General features: G+C 40.3%; 2 protein-coding genes across 2 annotated transcripts; one reads left to right on the top strand and one right to left on the bottom strand.

Annotated features, from left to right (window-relative positions):
- Window positions 1-5,228: 5,228 nt before the first annotated feature.
- On the bottom strand, window positions 5,229-9,044 carry LOC140391812 (homeobox protein Hox-D12-like). The gene is made up of 3 exons (XM_072476725.1): window positions 8,243-9,044; window positions 7,282-7,463; window positions 5,229-7,131 (listed from the first exon to the last, which is right to left on the bottom strand). The coding sequence occupies exons 1-3, from the start codon at window positions 8,769-8,771 to the stop codon at window positions 7,042-7,044; spliced, it is 801 nt and encodes a 266-aa protein (XP_072332826.1). The 5' UTR covers window positions 8,772-9,044; the 3' UTR covers window positions 5,229-7,041.
- Window positions 9,045-12,737: 3,693 nt separating this feature from the next.
- On the top strand, window positions 12,738-17,714 carry evx2 (even-skipped homeobox 2). The gene is made up of 3 exons (XM_072476710.1): window positions 12,738-13,496; window positions 14,583-14,830; window positions 15,137-17,714. The coding sequence occupies exons 1-3, from the start codon at window positions 13,073-13,075 to the stop codon at window positions 15,737-15,739; spliced, it is 1,275 nt and encodes a 424-aa protein (XP_072332811.1). The 5' UTR covers window positions 12,738-13,072; the 3' UTR covers window positions 15,740-17,714.
- The last annotated feature ends 279 nt before the right edge of the window (window positions 17,715-17,993 follow it).

Here is a 17,993-nt window from a genome sequence, read left to right as displayed (position 1 = left end):
TTTCAATGAGGAATATCACGGCAAACTGAGCGTTCACCTTACACTTCCACCGCACATATTTCCCAGTCTTCCTCAAGGCTGCAGAGCCGGCACACAAGAATATTCGATGACGAGGTTGACATTCAAAGAAACTTATCAGAATATTTCCACAGACAGTAATGGAAAAACGCCAAACAATTCGTCAACGAGATTCTGTGCACGAGCAAAATAAGAAATACGGCATTTTCAAAGGAAGCATTTTCATTCTTGTCTTAACTAGGTCCCCTGAATGTCAAGGGGGGGGGGGGGGGGTGGAAACGTCAAAATGTGCCGTTAATTCACAGGGACAAAGCAGATTCTAGCTACAAGCGGCCGTGAGGTGCAGAAATTAATGAGCCCATGTTTCTTTGCACCAAGTTACATTCATCCATTTTCTTCAAATCCTTTGCTTTATTTTCTTGAAAATGTGTTCTGCATTGACTTGATGCGCTTTGTTTCTATTTAGTGAAGTCGTCCCACAGCCTCTTAAAAGAAAACCCCGAAGAAAAAGGACTTCAAAACAGCATAGACAATGCTGATCCTTCCTATTCGAGTATCTGATTTGAATAAGTGCAGCACGTTTATTGAAGAACATGCGGATGGTGTCTTTCGTCAGAAAAACAAATAGCAAGTGAGCAGCTCCTATTTTCATCGAGAGGAAAAAGAAGTGTGCTAACGATAAATTTCGGATGGCCACTTTTATTTAGAATTCCGGGAAAGCGCATGGTCGGATTTAGAAGTATGTCGCTGTCTCAAGTTGGTCCCAGCATCAATGGCATGCAGACAAAGGGATCCTTGCCGGAAGTAGATGAAGTCCAAGGTCAAGGTGGAGAGAGAGGGAGGGAGGGAGGGGAGGAAGGAAGGAGAGGAAAAAGAAAGATGGTAAACAGCGGTTGAACGAATTCGCGAGTTCCGTAGAATTAATGGGAACATTTCAAAAGATTGAAGTTAGCTGCGAATTATAACATAGCTTTGCAAAATTGTGCGCTATTGCTAAATCATGGCAGGTCGGCAATACCTGTGGTGCCATATAAAGTTAAACACTAATTTACATATAGCAGCGTGTGTTAGATTTCTGACTCTAAGCCACTTGACAAATCAGACATCATCTTCACTAGAAAATGGAATAAGATTTGACAAGGGGCCAATGGCGAATTTTCGAGCGAAGCTAGGGATGTCCAATAGATGTGACCTTGCCGCCTTCGCTTGCATCCCAGAATAAAACAAATGGAGCGAGCCAGTTGATGTAAATATTAACAACCCTCATGTTATTGACAAAGGGTGACAGTAAATGTTGCATTTTGGATGTTGCTTCTTTTCAATGTTATTTATTGTTCTGTGAGATCGTTTACTTCGTAGAATTGCAGCTTCAGGCCTCTTAGATTTAAAAAAGAGGCATTTAGTGGAACGTTTTGTTGATTCACGGCATTTCCTGTCCCCCACCCCGCAATTTTCAGCGAATTTCAAGATCAACTTTCCACTGTCGTTTTGTGAATTCTGCGGACAATCCTGATTGGGGAATCTTCCTTCGATATAACATTTCCTTTATTCTGCTTTGATGATTTGATTAAATTTGACATTGTTGGTATCTATTTGCTTAATGTATTCAAACTGGCATTTGGGTTATTGAAAATCACATTTATTGTTTAAAACACTTGTAAACTGCTATTCCGAAAGGTCTCTGGCTCATCTAACAATTCGTAACCTAGAAGCAATAAGAAGAAATCCGATTTAAGTTCGAAATTGACTACATAGATATATTTTTTATATACCTTGCCATTCAAAAGATAATACTTGCCAACATTCGCTATGTATTATTAGTAAATCAATTTGCACAACCTTTACATATTTTTCAAATTATAACGTTATTAGCAAACACGTTTTTCTAAATCGTAATCACCGTTGGATTATTTGCACTCTGAAATTGTGGAGTGCAAATATCACTTAGCTATAATACATAGCTTCCAGTTAGAAAAACGTATATATGCTGAGCATTTTGTGGCGTGTGATCTGGTTTCATTCGTGTATTAATATCGCTCATTACGTTTGATCTTGAAATTCGCTGAAAATTGCGGGGTGGGGGACAGGAATTGCCGTGAATCAACATAACGTTCCACTAAATTCCTCCTTTTTTAAATGTAAGAGGCCTGAAGCTGCAATTCTACGAAGTAAACGATCTCACAGGACAAAGGTTACGAATTGCGAGATGAGCCAGAGACCTTTCGGAATAGCAGTTTAGAAATGTTTTAAACAATAAATGTTATTTTCAATAACCCAAATGCCAGTTTGAATATATTTCAGGTCGCGCGAAACATACTACGTGGAAAGCCACTCGATGAAACTTGAGCTGGAGGCATGGTAACTTTGAAATTCATAACGCGGAAGTGCCTACTTATAGGGATTTTCTCCAAAATTAGTTAACGACAATAAATTTTTTAAAAATTGGTTGATATAAGATATATCCAGCTATCAATATTGATTAAAGTGAGATTAACTATGTTCCAGGTCATATGAGTGCAGTTTGAAAGCACGCTCTCGTAAACGTGCCTTTTTAGTCAAACGTAATGGGCGATATTAATACTTGAATGAAACCAGATCACACGCCACAAAATGCTCAGCATATATGCGTTTTTCTAACTGGAAGCTATGTATTATCAATCCCTAACTGTCCAAGTACCAACCATATTACTTAACATACGTATTTGAAATTAAATCCTAGACAGTTGCTAAAACTAGATCAAAATTCACTTGTGATATTTCAGATACACAGAGAAATCACCTTGCATTTAAATGCACCTCCATAAAATGGATTTAATCTGTCCGCAGTAATCAGGGAACGGGATATATTTTTAACCTAACATTTCTCGCAACAATTAATCACATGATGTTGCGAACGTGTCCTCCTTCACCTTTTGCACCTATGTTCTATTTGGACCTATAATAATTCACTGCGTCGCAAGCCGCATAACAGCACATATGATCCCTAAGTGTCTGAGAGTGAACACATTAGAAATGTTTCAACAGCTTCAAAGTGCTGCATATCTGAAGAGAAGATAACCATACTTAGAAATAAGACATTTGCTTCATTCAAACGCAGTTGTCAAATGTTATTGAAATAGTGTGACGTTCCATTGAGCGATAAACATAACTGAATGCGCCACATTGACAGCTGGACTGAGGACTGACAGTAGACACAAAGCAACAAGTTGTGTGAAATTTCATCATGTAAAAAATATTGCATTTTGATATTGCTAGCTCTTCGACAAGGCACCACACAATATATTTGGGGACTAATAGTAGACGTTCATTTTCCTATTGTCTGTGTTCTATGCCAACTGACTTTAACAGTAGCGGCCCAACCCCATACAGTTGAAGAAGAATTTCACTTGTAAGGCACACAATCGATCAATGTTAGGGGAAAATAGTATACTGGTGCAGCGTCTGGAATTCAAATTAATTTCCAATGCAACATGTATGCCTCCGCTCGTCCAGTGGCATGTTACGGAAGTATGCATTCACAATGCATTCAAACGAATTTCACAATTTTGTCAAGCACACTTTGCAGTCTGGAGAATTATGTAAAAGTGTTCAAGAGATTCTCACCCCAATGTCTTGTTCTACAAGCTTGGTTTCTAAAATAAACTCTCGAATTCCAATTCTTTCGATCACATGCCATTCTCGTGCTCCTGACTAATTAAGCATGTTTCTGAGTGCACAACCACGTACAACAACATGTTATAGGCCCGCGTGTCTGTTATATCTTTCAGTACTGATATTGCTACGTCCCCACGATCTGCAGTGCTCCTGAATAAAATTTGGCACAAATGTATTCACTCCTTTCCAAGTCTACCCCAGAGCAGAAGTCGTGAACAAGTGAAACATTATTACCAGGCAGTGGGGAAAACGGACGGGTGAGGAGGACACCTCTCTAAGTCTTACTTTTAAAGTGACACATTTTAAAATTCCCATCTCCTCATCTTTGTTGGAAACAAAAGATGTAAACTTGTCACGATGCAGTTATCATTCTCACCAATGGTGGCGCTATCTGCGCACCTGGCCAAAGGCTCTGATTCCAAGACGGCAAGTTTCATAAAATTTACAGTGCAGAAGAATGCTATTCGGCCCATCGAGTCTGCACCGGCCTTTGGAAAGAGCACCCTACCTAAGCCCACACCTCCTCCCTGTCCCTGTAATCCCTTCTAACCTTTTTGGACACTAAGGGCAATTTAGCATAGACTGTGGAGGAAACTGGAGCACCAGGAGGAAACCCAAGCAGACACGGGGAGAACGTGCACGTGCAGACTCCGCACAGACAGTGACCCAAGCCGGAAATCGAACCTGGGACCCTGGCGCTGTGAAGCAACTGTGCTAACCACTATGCTACCGTGCTGCGAGTTTGCACTGGCCGTTTCTATTGAAACGGTGGACCTGGGGATTTATAATGGGAACGTTGACAGGAAGTGGACATAGACCTAAGATTTTGAATTTATAGCCATTTATCGTTATTTCACCGATGTCTGTCAGTAAGACAAGTCAGTAAGAGGGGCTGGTTTAGCACAGAGCTAAATCGCTGGCTTTGAAAGCAGACCAAGGCAGGCCAGCAGCACGGTTCAATTCCCATGCCAGCCTCCCCGAACAGGCGCTGGAATGTGGCGACTAGGGACTTTTCACAGTAACTTCATTTGAAGCCTACTTGTGACAATAAGCGATTTTCATTTCAAGAGAGGTTCGACAGCAATTATTGTGTCCAATTGATTATCATGCTGATTATATCTCAGAGGTGCTTGAAGAAAGTAAAGATTTCTGTTTCATACGGGTCCTATATAGACTATAATTAGGGAGACTTAAAACAAGAAAATCATGGCACTATTCGAACAAAGCAAGTCACTCTTTTACTGCCCAGGCCATCATTCAACCAACACGACCAAATGCACATTAACTGATCATTCATTCGTTTGCTGCTTGTAGGAGATCGCTTTTCCCAAATTAGCTGTTGTTCTCCTACAAGTAATTATATTTCAAATTGAATTCATTTTTCGTGCAGATTATTTTTGTAAGATATAAATGCAAGCTTTTTAAAATCTAATGTCATACATGCCAGTTTTTTATATTCAGGCAGGCGCTTGAAAACTGGAACATTTGAGAAATATTGATTCGACTTACTCCAATTGTAAATCTCTAATTATAATAATTTTACTCTGATTACGATGCAAGTTGCTATAACTTCAAAACATTTATTTGGACTTGTACAATAAATATCAGAATGTAGTGTTTGAAATTCACATCAGACTTTTGGGAATTTACGAGTTAAAATTTTTTGGCAGACAATCGCTCAAAATATATTTCGTCCTTAGAACTTCCCTGAACAACGGGAAACTCTACCCAGATACATTATGGCAATGTGTTTTCAGTCCCTGCATTGGGAGAATCTAGTGGACTGCTTGTGATGGTATGTTTTTTTTGCCACCTGTGACTTCTGCTTTTCGCTGTTTATATTGACGATGCACCAGAGACGGGACTTGGATTTGCGCTTTCGGCTTTGAGGAACACATCTCTGACATACGCCCTTTGCAATTAAACAATATCATCACTACGGCAGAAAATGGGTGCTGATGGGTCCGGAACTCGAAGTATTTTTCTTTCCTTCTTAAATCTTCAGTCCACGTTCTCCAACTGATCGCAATCAACTCTGAAGCAACAACTTGCTATGTTTCTGTGGCCATTAGGGTGAAGGGGATCAGGGGATGTGGGGGAAAAGCGGGAGTACGCAATTCAGTTGGATGATCAGCCATGATCACAATGAATGGCAGAGCAGGCTGGAAGGGCCGAATGGCCTCCTCTGCTCCTGTTTTCTAAGTGTCTGTGTTTCTAATAAATATATTGCCATTTTAACAGGTAAATGAATTGGGCGGAGAAATATACTGGGAACAAATCAGAAGTAAACAGATATTTCACTCAGAAGAGGACCTCAGATCTCAATATATTGCACTTGAACACAATGGATCGGTTTGTCTGACCGATGTTCTACAGCTAAACAAAGCATTCTGTTCCATTATAACTCATTGTAGTATTCCAGGATTTTTTTTTAGGAGCTACTTCATTCTTTTGAGCTGAATAATCCATAGCAAAGTCACAGCATTGCGCTCCCGTGATCCCCACAATGAAACACGGGGTCAATTGTCCCATTCATTTTAGAAAATCTGTGCGCGTTTATCGGCAAATCAACATGGGAATGTATAACTTCGACCCCCTGTAACTTTTAAACTGCATAACTTTTCAATCGTGTAACACTTCACACTGCGCCCAAGAATAGAAAATACACAATAAGCCATTGAGGAAATGGTCCAGACAGATAGAAATCTGTTCTATTTCATCATCTAAATATTGCCATAAATGTTATTCTGTTGATGCTTCACATCAGCACATTGTTGTCCCTAACTAACACGCGTCGGCCTATTCCCAATTCATCCCAGCTCTGAGTTTTGGTTAAAGCACGTGAATTAATAGGTTTTTGTAACAAAAGGTAAGGAAAACATTTTAAAGCAAATTTTAATACAGTGTTACAGCCTTCATAAAGTTGATATTTTTATTAAATATAACTTAATTATTTTGAACGATTATATATATGCATTCCAAATCATTCTAAATTTTAACATTCTTTACTATTCATGAAACAATCTCCTGGGAAATCTATGTGATTATTTATGCATTAAAGTTAACCTTTAGAAAAACATTTTATTAATCATTATTACAGTCATAATTTTAGAACACAAGACTGAACATTTCCTTAAAGAATCAAATTGGCCCATTGTATAAATATTTCTTGTTCGTCACCTTTAGTAGAATCAGCCCGTTTCATAAAAAAAATCGATTTCGTGTTGTAGTAAACGAAAAACATTGAAATAAAGAACGCTTAATAATGGACGTGGATGTATATTTGAAGAGCGGTGACTTTGCCATTACACATCTGAACGTTACAGTAAGTCAAAAATGCTGTCTTCATTTGAGAAAGGGTTTAGCATTTCACAGTCCGGGATAACCTGCCTTTAGCGATTGTTGTACACGGAGAAGTTTTTTCTCTTTCTGTCGCTGGTTCTGAAACCATATTTTGACCTGAAAAACAGACAGGTAATTTTAAAATGGCAGGTGGCTAATGTTCAATGTTCCAGGGGAAACTCTGCCTGCGCCCACCTGTTGACCGTTCAGAGAGACAGCGGCTCGAGGCAGCTAGGACCCGTAGAAACTGGAAGGAGATTCTCTTACCTGCCTTTCTGTTAAACCCAACTTGAACGAAATGTTTAATCGGACTTCAGGAGTGAGGAATCGATTATTTTCAAAAGCCATTTCCAGCTCGGTGATTTGCTGTTTGCTGTAAGGAATTCGTTTTTTCCTTTGTCTGTGCATTGGGTTCTGTGATGTCGACCATTGCGATGCAAATCCCAAAGCTGGAGAAACACACATATCCACCAATATGTTGAATTACCACGAACACAATGGCTGGCACCCACAGCAACAGATATATATATATTTACCTAGTTATAACTTCTACTTGTATCCATGAACCCCATGTTAACAAAACGTGTAACAGTTTCGGTCCCCTTCGCTTATTTTAATTGATACCAGCGAATTTATCATCAAATAATTAGCACTGTCCAGTGACGAGAATTAATATCCAACATATTATTGATTGTTTACAAATTTAGGTCTCATTCTATTCCGCCCCCTTGTATGTTTGAATACGAAAGTCACTTTTTCCCCCAAAGTAAATTATTTCCCATTGAAGTGGATATATTTGTGCAATATTTGGATATTTTATGTTCGAAACGCATATTTTGATTTGATTTCTGAAATTTTTCATTGAAAATAAAAGTGAAGCGCTTGAATTAAGTTGAACTAATTTTAACTAGCCAGTCCCCTTGTATATTTCTCGTGCTGAATATACATCCTAAGAATTAAAACCGTCCTTAAGAAAAGCGAAATACTTCCGCTCTCCTGAAGTTCACTGGACATAATTTTCTAAGATGGCAGGTGAAGATGAAATTCCTAATAATTCACAGTCAATGCAACATGTCCAGAGTCCAAAATAAAATGCAAATCACCTGGGCTTTGCTAAAAGACACGGAAAGACAATAATTAAAAAATATATCGCAATTCTTAATTTCTAACACGAATCTAACACGAAAAGCCAGGTATACAGTCTGTGTGAATGTATGATCAAACTAACCTAAATGCCTTGGGACGCCGGCCATTGCAGTATTGAGTGCTGCTCCTGTAAACGGTGATTCGCAGTACTGAGAATGACTAAAGGCAGGCATGCCCTGATTGCTGGGGTCTGTCTGGGTCTGGGCAGGTACAGCCCGGGGATATTCTAAAGGCCAATGTTGATAAATTGGGCAGTTTGTAGGGTATTCACTTCTGGTGCACAGGTTGTGCCGATAGCTAGTAAACGAAGATATATGACTGTCATTTCCAAACTGGTTTGTAGGGTATTGCCCGGCCGCAGGTGACATCGCAACTGTCTCCCGATCAGCGCTTCCGAGCGATCCACAAGTCGAAATGTTTTCGGAGTACAAACCGTGGCACTTTCCACTTGAGATCGTTTTCAAAGGCGAAGGAGCCATAGTAGAAGAAATTCCAAAGTTAGTGGAAAGTACTGGTACCATTTCCGTAGGCCGCACTGCATCGTGCCGTATTCCGGTTTCATCGCTAGGTGTCTCTAACGTCAGTTTGTACTGCAGGGAGGTCGCATCCATCTTATAACTTCACTAAATGATTGTGTTCAATTCAGCCACTTACACATATAACCTCCCTGCTATTTCTCTGTCGCTACTTGCCAGCGTAAATTTCTCTTTGTTCCAAATGTTGAGAATAATATGCGTGACAGGCACTGAGCAAATACTTTAACAATCACCTCCCAGGAATGGAACTAAACTATCCATTAAGTGCACAAACTACACCCTGGTCCAAACTACCTGATCTTTTTATTGCCGTAACTCTACTACAGTTGGTAAATAAAACAGTGTGGACTCTTTGCAAATTAAACTTTGTGAGCAAACATCAAAGACAGCGTTGCATTACAGAATGACACACTTGTACAGTAGTTATTGTACTGGCGAGTCAAGGTCAATGTTGAGTTTTTGAGATCATTGTGTCCCCCCCCCCCCCATATTCTATCGATTTTTATTTGTCTGATGTTCCCCCCCCCCCCCCGGTGTCCTCAGGTGGCAATATTTGAGTGCAGGGCATCTAATCCTGTAAACGTGCTTAAAAAAAAACGCAAGCAGCAGAATGGAGTAATCATTTAGTAGAACCGCGAGCTGCAATCTGAAATCACCTCCTTCGTGACATTGCAGTTTACGTCAGGCAAAAGGCATTTAAGGACATTTTATTGCATGCTATAACCCTTAACGCTCTAGAATTACACCTCGAGGTACCTGCATTAGACGATCGAACAAATATTTAGTCTATTGCTGCAAACCTCCTTTGAGCTAGCTAAAGTGGAGTATCGCTGCGCGCACAAACCTGGTGCAATCGACTGATCATTTTAACCAGCTTTGCTGACTGACTAAAACTTTCTCTTCACACAGTGCTATAGGCAATTAAAATGTAAATGACAGAGTTCATGGATTTTGATATCATGCAACTAATTTTCCAAGCGAATGCCTTTGCCATTATCTTTTCTTTGTATTGTGTTTAACACTCTTGCTCAATTTCATTAATCAGCATTATGCGAGTGTCAAAGAGAATTGACATAATCCTCCACTCTGTCGCCAGTTAACCATCAACCAGGCATTTAAAACAATTGCATCCAGCACTCAAAACGAAATTTCAGCAGACTGCAGGTTATGAAATAGATCTTATGAAAATTTTACATTTAGATTTGTTTTTGCCTCATCGCTCGCCCTTGATCAGAATGAACATGTCAAGACATGCATGTACACCTGTTCTGACAGTGACACAAAATGTCAATTGTCAGTTAGCTAGTCAACTTTTCTCGCCCACAAAATAGCAGTACAACATTTTAGAGGTCGGTTTTATTAAGAAAATAAATACAAATGAAGACATACATTCATTTGTCTCTTATAGCAGAATGTTCAAATTATGTCGATGGAAAATCAGTGATCACTAAAAAAATGGGAACTCATATGAACAGCAGAGTTTCACTTTTAATTTGGTTTGTAAAGGAGTACAGTATGTTTAAAAGCCGCTGGCTCTCAGAGAAATCTACTTTTTGGAGCCACTCTGAAAGTAATCGGACTGTTAAAACGAAAACAAACAGATGAGGGCGCCAGAGGACAGATATTTCGAGAGATTGCGTTTAATTCCGAGTCCATTCATCTTTGTGTATCTCAGAACTCCACTCAAAGATTACTGCAAAGCTTCGCAATTAATTCGTCGTAACATTCATTCATTTTGATTGGCCGACTGCAGATACTATTATCAAACAGGGTTCCAAATAAAGCACGATTAACAAAAAAGCACCAATCTCTCCAAAATGCTGGTTTATGTTGTGCTGTTTTTCGCATCATCGATACCAGCTGTTTATATTTTAGTTTTGGGGGTAGCAGTCCGAACATGCTGTTCGAGAATGTGAAATATTTATGTTTGCTAACCAAGAAGACAAATGTGCGAACTTGTGGCCATACCGTTTCCCACATTGGAAAAATGTTCATCGCCTACACCAGCAATTTAAACGCGCTACTTATGATCTCCTTCAACTTGTATTAATTTTTTATTAGAAAACAATAACATTAAAATGGTGTCTCCAGCACTTTACAGAAGCCACTGTTGCTGCACGAGGCCCTTGGGAAGAAAGCATAATTTCCACATTGCAACTTTTAATATCATCTTTTAATGCATTTTTTTAACCACAATTAGCATTAGTCGCTTATGTCTTCTCATAAATCGTTGCCGTATTATTGCAATTTCCCACTGCCATTTTTTCGACATTCATTATCCAGTGATGCTTTGCTTAAATGCAGAAATTTGCGTAAATGCAGACTGCAAAGGGTATGGGACATGAAAATGTTTTGTAGATTATAATCTAGGAACAAATACTGCGAATATATACCAAGATGCATGTGACAGGGCCTTGCAGTTTCTATTCTATGGCATAGGGGACACTGTACTAATTAAAGCATTTAGCAGCAGTGATATAGGTTCCGTTTATGTATTATTTAATATTAATTATCCATCTCGAACGCTCTTGCTACATTGTCACCTCCCATAAGGGGATCTCGATGGAAACTATTCTGTGATAGTCACACTGCAGCTCCTCTCGGCTCTAAATTAACATTTCACGCCTAGATTTTGCAACTCAGGTCATGGCTTTCGCTTCTCGTCGGTAAACATTGATTTGGAAAACCAAAGTAACTACGGCGATGATGACAACAACAACAAATTCATCATCATTATCATCATCGCTATCAGCGTCATCATTATACCACTATTAACAGCGAGAGTATCGAGTCCACACATTCTCCATCTTCCAAATCCTCCCTGGAATATTAAACTTCCAGCCGCAAATGTTGCTTAGCCTTCCGTTATATCTGCCATGGACCTGGAGTAAATCGGTAATAGCTACAGGTAACGGATTAACCTTCAGCAGCCCCCCCCCCCCCCCCCCCGAGCTAAATGCGTACCGTACGGAGTTCAAACTGAGGTTAAAATAAATCTTAGCAAATTAATTTGAAGAATATACGCCAATGGTTTGGTTTCGAAGAAGAATAGGCTGGAGAAAAACATGTTTTTATAACGTTTTGACGGATCTATCCTTCGGTAATGCCCTGCACAACATAAACACAAACAGTGTATTTTATGTGAAATTAAAAGGACCATATAGATATGTAATGGAATTGGAGAGAGTGGGGGAAAGGGATTGATGCACAGTCCCACAGCCAAACTGCCTCCAAACCCATGTCAAGTTATCATCTACAAGTAATAGCGATCGTATAAAGGACATCATTCAATTGGTGAAAAAGTTTCAAACATTTTAAAAGCAAATGAAACTTTATTCAAATATACAACGCACATCAGCGGAAAGGGCACTGCCCTTGATTCGAGCTCTTAGGATGTACAAGGCAAAAATACATGTCAGTGCTTAAACGTCTGAAATATTCACTACAATAAAGCAATGAACGATACACTAAAAAAAAACCCTACATGTTAACCGAACATGTGCAGATTAAACAGAAGTGAAAGATAGAGAGAAGCAGCGATTAAAAGTGGGCATGCCAGTTATCCGCATTGGTGTATGTAAATAGAGACAAAATAAGCAATGACAAGACAAGAGGCTGGGGAGAAGATGGACAGCAAACAGAGATAAAATAAGGAAAGGAAAAGTCGGAATATTAAAGCGCGATTGCCAGAAATCCGACTTCACATTTCAACAAAACACAGGATGGCGTTTCCAGCCCAACTGACTAAACACAGCAAATATGGTGATGTGAATTGAAGGAACAAACCGTTCAACTTAGTGCTTCTATTTACCTACGATGCTCGCCCACCTTCAACCAAAAGTGTGATGAGAAAAGATGCTATTATCAGAAGCCGATAAGAACAGCAAAGCAAAATAAGAACATAATGATCTGGCTAAATGTACAGGGAAATGCTGTTATGTTCATTTTATTAATCAGACTGTCAATTTCACCCCAGAGGCCAAACCCCAGAGCATCCGGGCATACGATCATCGGCTGAGGACAGGGGCTGTCCTCAGATTCTTCTCTACCTGGATGTATTCGCCTGTCGCTAGGCCGCCTTCATCATCCACTGACAGCCGCTTGTATTTATTTGCTTATAAACCTGTTACAATAAATGATTATTCGAACAGCGTCATTCGTACCTTAATGACGAGCACTAGTTTGATGAATGACACATCGGGAGAAAAGGAAGCACGGGTCATTTTGACCAGTCGTTCCCTCGCATTGACATAACACTTTTTCTTTGCACCAAAAAGATAAATTTCGAGACACTTGCGGGGCTGGATGTGAATTGGCCACAGCTGCAAGGTCATCATTAGTGTAGGATCAGCCTGCAACCTGCTCTCAGCTTCGGGATGGAGAGAATAAGAAAAGAAATAATTCTCATGGAACGGGGGCTGCATAGTCCTGCTGGTAAAAAGGTTTCGAATTTGTCAGACTCAGCGGGAAATGCAGTGGAGGAGGCCCTTGAAAATTCTCATCACAGTGCTCGTCTTAGTCCCAGACCAACTTCCGCCTCCCTGCACAACACTGTTGGGGACACCCCAACAAACGGCAAATTTGAGATAGACAATTTATTCCATCATCAACATTCGAGCGACAGCACGTCCTCGTCCGAAATTTCCTCTTCGGAAACCAGGAAAAAATTCTCCCTTTACTCAGAACTTGCTAGCCGGGAGAAAGAAGCAGATATGAACAGTGATGTTGACGTGGGTTGTTCGACACACCGCTCTCCAGCCGGCGTCAGTACAACGCAACTAAAAGAAAATGCAAACAAAGGTAAACATTTATTTGTTAAAACGTTTCTCGGAAATTAAGCTGCGTTCCCTCTGCTCAAGGTCTAATGAATGTACAGGGGGGGGGGGGGGGGGGAAAGAACCATTTTGAAGAAGGTTCTGTTGTGGTTCATCCAAGATTCGGAATACATTTCTATCGATGGTCTGACAGTGCAGAAAACAAAGCTGGTACACTGAGTGTAAATAAACTGTAATAAAAAAACCCGAAGTCCAATTTTCAGAATAATCCTCTTTATTACTGGTAAGTGTTTTATTTTCCAACAAAGTACCACAAGCCGGTAAAACGTGTATTTGCCGTTGAAAGTTGTATTGCAAGACGCATTAGGATTGAAACAATAACAGTGATATTAACATTGAAGGCGCTGACAATGTTAAGAGATGGATTTTACTTAAGGAATAATTGTGGGGAAAAATTACAATCTCCAAATTGGGAAATATAACCTTTATTTTTTTACGCCAATAATATTTCCTTTATCAAGAAACGCACCAGTAAAAGTGTTAGTATTTGCATGACAATATGCTGAGCGGATTCGTTTGTTCCATTATCGAAATTGTACATCGTGAAATCGAAGGCTTAAATGCTAAATATACAATAAATAAAACTGCATTTAACATCGTTTTGTATTGAAACGGACAGAATTTCAGAGTTTTCAAACGGATCTTTTCTCTTGTCCTTAAAAGATGTTGGTCCAAATAAAACGCCCCAGTTTAGTGGTGCGCTTTGCTCATGGTTCAAAATATTGATAAGCAAAGTGTTTAAGAATCCAATGGCTCAGTAGGTAAAGCAAAACGAGTAAGAAGTGCCTGGAGGATATTCATTCCGCGTAAATTCAGATGCCTAATGGATGGATAGCTCAGAACCTTTATCTATACATAATTACCGAAACCTACCACAAATTAACTACGTATATTTGGTTATGCAGAGACACATAGAACTTTATTGACTCTAATAACAGTCCCCATTTGTAATAATGACAGCTAGCATTAATTATCTGGCATCAAAGTTGCCTTATTAATTTGCACTCATGGTTTACCGATCTGAAACGTATTTGTTCTCTTGTTCTCCCAGTGTATTCTGACAATGGAAACTCAACAAATACTTCGTCGAATGGGTCCAATATTACGAATCTGAACGGCAACTCTGGTTCAATAGGCAACTCGGGTTCTGGTCCTGACCAGGTGAGACGGTATCGAACAGCGTTCACCCGAGAACAAATCGGTCGGCTAGAGAAGGAGTTTTACAGAGAAAACTATGTGTCCAGACCCAGGCGATGTGAACTGGCGGCCGCTTTAAACCTGCCCGAAACTACCATCAAGGTGCATACTGTTTAACTCGTGTCTTTAACCAATTTTGCATAAATATATTGCACTTTTTGATTTAATGTAAGTATATTAAAGTACTGCCGTGATAAAATGTTGTTTCGGAACCATTATTATTTCGATTAACCGGATAGCGTCTGGGAGACGTCTAGATGTACGCTTAGCATTGCATGAATAATTAGGTATTGTTTTAATTCCACTAACAACACTACTAGCAAAGCATTTATTTCGAATTGAGTTGGGGTAAATAGACACAAATCGGCTGCAATGTGTTGACGCTGTGCATTTTCTTTCTTGCTCCAGGTTTGGTTTCAGAACCGGCGGATGAAAGATAAAAGGCAGCGACTAGCCATGTCCTGGCCCCACCCGGCTGACCCAAGTTTTTACACCTACATGATGACCCACGCAGCGGCCACTGGAAGCTTGCCGTACCCTTTCCACTCTCACGTCCCCCTGCACTACTACCCGCACGTGGGCGTCACAGCTGCTGCAGCTGCCGCCGCCGCCACAGGTGCCACGCCCTTCCCCACCTCCATCCGCCCGCTCGACACCTTCCGCGCCCTCTCGCACCCTTACTCGCGGCCCGAGCTGCTCTGCAGCTTCCGCCACCCGGGCCTCTACCAGTCGCCCCACGGCCTCAACAGCAGCGCGGCCACAGCGGCGGCGGCGGCGGCGGCAGCTGCGGCAGCCTCGACGCCAGCCGGCGCCGCACCCTGCTCTTGCCTCAGTTGCCACAGCAACCAGAGCGGCGCGCTGGGGCCCAGGAGCGCGAGCTCCGACTTCACGTGCACCGCGACTGCGCAGAGGTCGGAGAGCGGCTTTCTTCCGTACTCGGCCGCAGTGCTCAGCAAATCAGCGGCGGTGTCACCGCCTGACCAGCGGGAGGAGTCCTCCCTTACCAGATAACTCACCCCGGCGGTGGTTGTCGCCAAGGCCAATCGAGACCCAAGTGGCAAATTGCTCAACTTTTTGTTTTAAAAAATAAACATCGCCCCTCTTAGTAATTACAACTTTGGTGCAAACATGGACAATTATCCATAAGCGCCCGTTTTAAAGAGATATACTATCCTTTCTTCCCAGAATTCATTTAATCCAGTGCTAAACATTTCAAAAGCTCCCCTAAGGATTCTTCAAAAGCTATTTTAATTGTCTTCTTAATTGTACTCGACTGGACAGAAAAACTGTGAACTTTTTAAGCATTATGGTCTTTTCAGCTGATATTATAGGGGACATTAGCATTTGATAAGACAGCTGGGACTAAATTCAAGAAATGTATAACTGTTTTGAAACAGTTTGCAGCAAGGACAATGTCCAGCTACAACGGATAATGTCTCTTTAAATAATGCTTACAGATGAAGGTCACTTTGGGAAACACGCAATTCCATTTATTCTACACGCCTTCTTTATAAGAAGACCCTTTTCTGTGAAATTGGGTACGTGCATGCCTACTGTGTTGGCCCAGGAGTGCCACCACCGGGTATCTGACAATTGTTCTCTGCCAGAAACGACTCCTCGAGGACTTTGGTAAAGTTCGAGGAAGACACATCAGACACCGCCAATGTTATTGCCATGTCAATTCCGATGCTAATAATGTGCAGATTATGACGAAAATTGCCAATCATGTACCTTGATGGACCTCCTTTGAACGTAGAATTGGAAAAAAGTTCCCTGCACTGAGACCTGCTGTCAAATACTAACAACCCGCTAAGGGAAGTCATTAGAAGAGATAGATAAGAGACTTGATACATAAAACATTGTTCATGGTGCATAGAATGTACAGGATTTAATGTGGTATTCGTTATCTGAAGTGATTTTGCAAAAACGCTACGTTCTCATTATTCCACTGCCAATTTTAATTTTGGAAACCTATATTGTAGACATTCTGTGTCCACTTTCCCTTGAAACCAGTATGGTACTGATGTGAACAGTCTCATTAAATCAACCTAGAAATTTCCATAATACGCCCCATAGAGCCACTTCACTCTTCACTTAATGGGATTCTTCAGGAAAAAATGTAACTCACAATTTTTTTCACTTTTCATACTTCCCATAGGGTCCTTTGTCAATCTCTTGTAAATTAACTCATTAAATTATGTAATATTTCAGTTCCCCCATTCAGTGATTATTGTACAATGCTCATTCAGGGGGAAGTTACACTCTACTCTCCAAAACGGGATAGAGCGGATAACATAAGTGCATGCAAGATGCAGTTGGCAGGCGTGTTCGATCTCGGTGGCTGTTTACACTATACTGCGTGAAATGTTAAATCAGAACCTGATTGCATTGTTGGATTAAAGGCGGTCAGGTTGATGATATTACAGTTGAACTGCAAAAAGAGTGCAATGAAAGCAAAATAGAGTTGATTATGAACTTAGTAGACACCTAACAAAACCCTATAGTATTAATACAGAAAATCGTTGTTCTGTTTTCCATTTTTTTGCAATGCATCAACTGCGAACTAAAATGTCAAAATCACATCAGCATTGCAGACTACCACACTTATTCTTGTGACTGTTAGATTTTTTGGCGATTTGCTGAAACCTTGTATTATTGCTTACTGAAATAAAACGCGCGGAACCGCCAATTAAGAGAACCCGTTACAAAGGAAAAGATAGACAAAATCTCTCGATCTTTATAAAAAATATGATATCAGACTACTGATACGGATGTAGGTTTTTCAAAAAATGGAACTAAATGTTTTACTGTAGGCCTTTAGGCCTGATGGTGTAATGTCAAACTGTAATATAGTATTTGTGCTTGAAAATATTGCTGGACGTACCCACTCATTGTAAAATATTTTAACTTATACAAACGTGCAATAATTAAAAGCTTTGTATATTCTGTTATTTATGGTGTTGTTCATGGAAAATAAATGTCATTGAAAGCAACCTGATTTTGTTGGCTTTTTAATGCATTAGAATAAACCCCGAGATAAATGGTTGGATTCTACAGAGTATGAAGAACCGACGATCTGCAAACAACCTACAATATACCAAATAGCAACACATGTGCAACAATAATCTCAAAGAATACCTGTTATATTTTAACATTAGTTATTCCCCTTTGTCAGTTTTGCAATCCTCTCCATTCTTAGCCGCAGAAAATGTTTCCAACGCGACAATATATCTTCTCGCTTGCTTCATTACACATTTTGAAATGT

Source organism: Scyliorhinus torazame, chromosome 2 (assembly GCF_047496885.1).
Source record: "Scyliorhinus torazame isolate Kashiwa2021f chromosome 2, sScyTor2.1, whole genome shotgun sequence".
NCBI lineage: Eukaryota > Metazoa > Chordata > Chondrichthyes > Carcharhiniformes > Scyliorhinidae > Scyliorhinus > Scyliorhinus torazame.
Note: the sequence above shows the minus strand (reverse complement) of the source record. Positions and strands in the feature narration are given on the sequence as shown.